The sequence below is a fragment of the Choristoneura fumiferana genome, chromosome Z (assembly GCF_025370935.1).
Source record: "Choristoneura fumiferana chromosome Z, NRCan_CFum_1, whole genome shotgun sequence".
Taxonomy (NCBI): Eukaryota; Metazoa; Arthropoda; class Insecta; order Lepidoptera; family Tortricidae; genus Choristoneura; species Choristoneura fumiferana.
This window is the reverse complement of record NC_133472.1, coordinates 3,537,059-3,542,732: the sequence shown is the minus strand read 5'-3', so window position 1 is coordinate 3,542,732 and position 5,674 is coordinate 3,537,059. Positions and strand designations below refer to the sequence as shown.

The window sequence follows — 5,674 nt, the reverse complement described above, 5'->3', positions numbered from 1 at the left end:
CTTTACTTGTCAGTTTTTACCCCAGATACATCGATCAAACACGGACCATTTCATCAGAAGCCCGCATTGGCGTTCCCTCACCTTTATAAAACAGAACCTGGCGTAGTTCTCGCCGAGGTTTTTGTGCTCGTCCGAGTAGAACACGCTGGGAGGGATCGCCATCACGCTGGCTTGCTTCGCAAACGCTTTGGTAAACCGCAGGTCTTTGTACTTGTCGGTTTCACCGGACATGTCCACCTTGTTTGCTGTGGCAACAAATACATATTAATATTTATTTATTTTATTTATCAATAAAAAATGTAATGTTTTTTAATGTAATTGACCGACTAATTATAAATATATAAGAATCAAGCCTATATTGGCTATGTCGACTCTCCGCTGTATCAAGATGTGCGTGCACTTATAGGAACTAGTATAATTTACCAAGAGCAGTCCAATCCGCGACCACGAAGTACCCCCCATCGGGTATGGTGGGCTTGAAGCCGTTGTTCTTCAACAAGTTGACGAGGAAATCCCTCTTGGGCAGAAGCTCTCGCGCCAGCGATGACATGTAGCACTCTGGTGTCTCGAAACGACCGATCTCTACTTCCAAAGAGCGGGCCACAGCTTCCTATAAACAGTTATGTTGCAGTTCGTTTTTTAAACCAAGTACACAAACTAGTTTGCTATAGCGTCCGGAACTCAAAACAAAAGATCAGTGTTCTTTTTCTTTCTCATTCGAATCTTAGCTTGTGCACACCAGCGTTTTTGCCGGCGGTTTCTCGGCGGAGCGTGCACGCGGCGAGCACGCTGCGTTACTTCCGCGATTATTTGCCGCCAGTACCGTATATGATCGTACGTGGCTTAACCCTTAATAAGGTAGAGGAAATTTAGCGACCACATGTATTGATTTGGAAATTCAACCATATTGTTTAGTAATAAGTTACAATATACATTGCAATGCTGCCAAGAGCGCAGTTTCGGCAATTTTTGAAAAAATATTAGTTTTTCTTTTACAAATATACAATTTTACTCGCAAATGTGATGAAAAACATTGTATGTCGCACGGGCGGTACTAGAATTACGAACATCGACTCATGAAAGCCCTCAGTCTTCGACTTCGGGCTTCTAATAGACTCGTTCGTAATTCCTTATTTACCGCCCTTAAGACATATGATACGGTGTAATGAGTAGACCTTTAGGTAAGTATATTTTATCAATCCAAATATCTCTGTCTCTCTGATACGCTCTTCTATCACCCTGTCTCACCTGTACGGGTGTGCAGCAAGTATACACGCAGTTCTGATGCACGACTTGAAGGTTACGCATCAGGTTGGCGGGGCCGTAAGCCCAGCCGATCTTCCAGCCGGTCACCGAGAACGTCTTCCCGGCAGAGCCTATGGTGATCGTGCGTTCCCACATGTCGGGCAGCGTCGCTGCGAAGTTATAAACCCGGTTAGCCTTTCGAGCGCGGAAGGAAAAAAAAACCTTGCATTCTGGCCTCTTTTACAATATAATACAATACAATGACTCTTTATTGTACACCAGAAATAGTCAGCGATACAGAAAAAAGGTACACAGAGAAAATCTTTCAACAAACAAAAATAGAGAAAAACAAAAAATAAATTAGAAAATAAATAAATAAACTAATTTAAATTAGAGAGGAAATCTTTTGTCTCAAGTAATATCAATTACGATTACGACATCGATATAAATAGAAAAAGACAGCTTTTACACTGATCAGTGCCAAATCGTATGAAAGATGGCTTTCTGTTCAATGAGTCGTACAGTACCGGTCGGTTCACAAGAGCTGGCAGGAATGGATTGACGAAAATAATGTCACTTAGACACTTGTGTAGGAAGATGACAGATGCATTTTTATACTTATGTGAAGTGTATTCAAATATATAGATAGCACACAGATACTTTCATTCACTCATTCAAAAATCCATTCGTGCCAGCTCTCTATCGTGAATCGACCTGTACCTTACTTTACTAGGACCGGGATACCACGATATCCGTCAGATAAGCATCAGTTACTATATTAATCAGATTCGCTAATATTCAGGTCAATTATTCTGCTGCCATAAGGAAAAAAATATAATCTGTCAATTTGTCTCGAAACCGTGCGCCTTTTTGAGTCTGAAAATTTCTAAGAAAAATGACAGATGTTTTTTCGTGTAACGGCAGTATTTACCCAACCAGATTGTTTTTCGTCAAATAGCTACTTTGTAATAGCGACAAAAAAGTTCGTGTAGAAATAACAAAACGAATAAATGATGTCGGAACAAGATATCTGTCAATAAACGTGTCTTACGGATACACATCTGACGATTAGCTAAACTGATTAATACATTTATGGGAGTGGAATCGAACCTTGAATTTAAAGCCTTATGGTCAGAGATACTATGTATAGGGTTTGTTTAAATTCTTCTAGAATATTTCAGGGGGTATTAGGTTGACTAAACACCCATATACAGGTTTATCATCGGATACAGTGTGAACATTAATGTATGGAAACATTTGTTAACCCTTTTCCAGGCACAGTGCATATAGCAACCACATAAATGTACACAAATATTCGACCTTGCTAGGTATGCAATATAATATGGTACAAATCGTTTAAATTCGTTAAAAATATTTTTCATTTTTAAATTAATCCTTCATAGGTAAACAACACAAAACCATGATTTATTTCATGGTAGCACATCTAAATTCGCGGGGCCTGGAAAAGGGTTAATCACAATTTAAAACTATTTACGTTCAGTCAAATAAACCCTACTAAAATATTCCGGAAGAATTTGTAAACACCTTGTAGGTATTGTAAATGACGATAACGAATCTGATCCAAACAGCATCTGACCAAAAACATACATCTGACGGATACCAAGATTTCCGGAAAATGCCTAAAACTAAATTTCAACTCACCAATCCTGATATGCTTGTGTGGCTCATACACCATCCATTCATAAACCTCGTCCGACAAGCACAGCACATTGTGTTTCTTGCACAAGTTCGCTATGAACTCCAACTCTCTCCTATCAAACACTTTCCCTAGCGGATTGTGCGGCGTATTGAGAATCAGCATCTTTGTCTTTGGGCCGAAAAGACTGGTCAATTCTGCTTCGTCCAGTACCCAGTCAGCGGAAGAAATGACGCCTGAAGTTTTGTTCTGTAAAAAATAATTGCAAAATGTATAATCCAAATAGTGAAATGGTGCCCAGAGCTAAAACATAAGAGGAAACAACAGTACAACCTTTTCACAATAAATAGGTATCCCGGTGCGTTCCTCGATAAGTACAATGTCGGGGTATTACGATATACATCAGATACGTTTTTGGTCAGATGCAGTTTGGGTCCGATTTTTATAGTTAGTTTCAATTTTAACAAGCTTAGCTTATCGTCAGATTAATTATTTTCCCAGATGCTTTCACCGTAAGAAATGTGACAACAAACGATTTTCATCAAAACCTTTATTCGTATTGTTACTCTTAACCTAAATAAAGTATCTGGCCAAAAACAAATATGGCAATAAAGTGGTCGAACTAATCGCATCTGTTAAACAAACGACGATATCTGACGATTAGCGAAGCGGTCTAAAATCGCATCAGATCAGAATAGTATCTGTCGGACATCGTGCCATGCTATGGCTCCCTGAGACAAGGTTGGACTAAAGCTACATAAGAAAAAAAAAACTTACAGGTTTCAAAGCTATGAATTTAGCGACGCCGCCCGTCATTTTGATCATGAAGTTGTAGCAATCGAAAAATGGTTCGATGACTATCACCTCGTCACCTTCTTCCACGTGACCTAAAATGGCAAGAAATGAAGACTCAAGGCTATTAATCTATTCAAATAAACATATTCATACACCGCATTATAGCCGGACTACTTATATTTAGTTTGATCTAGATCTAGGCGACAATTCTCAGTGTCTTCATCTTGTTTCCGATGAATGCGAGATTCGGCGATCAGTCCGTATCACTTGGTCATCTCATCATTCAGCAAAATAGGTATGTACTTCAATGCGGGCTCCGTCTTTTGGGAAGTATCGGCAAAACGTAATCATACAAGAGGATACGACCGGATTAGCCTCGCCTTAAGCCCGGTTCACGGTTTATCTGTCGTGTTGTGTCGTGACGCATCAGAACTGTATCGGTTTCATACATTTTTATCTGATGCAGTGTGTTGTGACGGCATGTGTTGTGTCGCATCACAAGCATAGGAGAGAGAGAGAGAGAGAGAGAGACAAAGAGCATCACGACACAACACGACAGATAAATGAACCGGGCGTTACTGTAACAAGTGTCTGCGTTCTTTACTTATACCGATGTTTGCTATTGTGGATCCTGCCTAAACAATGGCTTATATTTTTCTAACCAAACACCATTAATAATGTTTCGCTCGCTAATGTTTCATAGAGCATTCCTGGTAGAAAATACAATATTTAAGTCGCTTAATGCTATTTATATATGAACGCGATTCTGCGTTCAAGACACTGGGTGAAACTAACGAAACGCATATATGCGTTGCCGGCAGTGAATGCGTATCTAAGTCATACCAAGTGATCTAAATACGACAGGTAACCTGCTTACCCAATATGGCGGCATAGGGCTTCGTAAGCACCAGTGGTGACCAACACTTCATTGTTCGGGCGATCTGTCGACCAATCAAAGGCGAGTACAGTTTCGACAGCGCCTGCACCAGTCTCGGGTGACCCTGAAACAAATAGACCTCAAAAATTTAAAGGTGAAAACAATACTTAAACTTAAACCACGATACCTGTTTAAACCTCAAATTATTTATATAGAAGGTATGTTTTGATTTTAGATCGGATTGAACGTTGGGTGATACGGCGGGAATCGTTTGTCGGGATATAGAAATATATAATAAATAAATCGAATATATAAAGTTCTCGGTCACAATGTTTGTGACCAAACTCCTCCGAAACGGCTTGACCGATTTTAATGTTTTTTTTTGTGTATATTCGGTAGGTCTGAGAATAGGATGTAAACTATTTTACATACTTCTACGCGGACGGAGTCGGGGGCAACAGCTAGTAATATATATCAATTAGACAATGCAATATTTATTTAATTAGACAATGACATTTTTTTTTACTTTGTTTTACGCTTATAAGTAGTATAGTCGGGTCAGGAGTAGGTACTCTAAACCGACGTGCATGCATGAAAAGATTGATGAATGTAGAGGAAGCGAGACTTGTATGCCAGAATCGTAGCAAGTGGAAGGATGTAGTCTCTGCCTACCCCATTGGGAAAGAGGCGCGATTTTATGTATGTAGTTATAGTAGGTACTAACTTAACAAGAGAAGTCTAATTTAAAATGCTTGTACACACTACAAACGCATTGAGGGTTGATTTCTTTAGAGGGTTTCTCTCTTCATAATATTAATATACACCTATACTTTACCATTACTTAAATTAAGGTTTTTGTTAATTTTTAGGACTCCTTGTGACACTGTACAATTTAGTGTATCACAAACGCCAGAACTGTGACGTAATTCATTTCCTAACCTGTGATAATGATAATAGAGTCAACATTTAGTAAGATAACTTGTAGGAAGTAGGTGCTTCATGACTTCATGAGGTCAGACTTAAAGGTCAGGATTATCAGTAATGAAGTCAGTAGAATGGAACAACTTATGGATTGCTGATATTATGACATGACATCTAAT

At 39.1% G+C, this 5,674-nt stretch overlaps 1 protein-coding gene across 1 annotated transcript; it reads right to left on the bottom strand.

Annotated features, from left to right (window-relative positions):
• Nucleotides 1–9: 9 nt before the first annotated feature.
• Nucleotides 10–4,584, bottom strand: LOC141437206 (kynurenine aminotransferase-like). Its single transcript, XM_074100492.1, has 6 exons — nt 4,575–4,584; nt 3,680–3,789; nt 2,908–3,151; nt 1,249–1,415; nt 424–610; nt 10–245 (listed from the first exon to the last, which is right to left on the bottom strand). Exons 2-6 carry the CDS (start codon nt 3,725–3,727, stop codon nt 10–12), a joined length of 882 nt encoding a protein of 293 aa, XP_073956593.1. The 5' UTR covers nt 3,728–3,789; nt 4,575–4,584.
• Nucleotides 4,585–5,674: the final 1,090 nt, after the last annotated feature.

Coding starts and splice junctions, on each gene's coding strand:
- LOC141437206 (XM_074100492.1), bottom strand. CDS start 3,727: ATGATCAAAATGACGGGCGGCGTCGCTAAATTCATAGCTTTGAAACCT. Junction 1,416..2,907: donor ACACAAGCATATCAGGATTG/GTGAGTTGAAAT, acceptor ATAACTTCGCAG/CGACGCTGCCCGACATGTGG. Junction 611..1,248: donor CTTGCTGCACACCCGTACAG/GTGAGACAGGGT, acceptor AACTGTTTATAG/GAAGCTGTGGCCCGCTCTTT.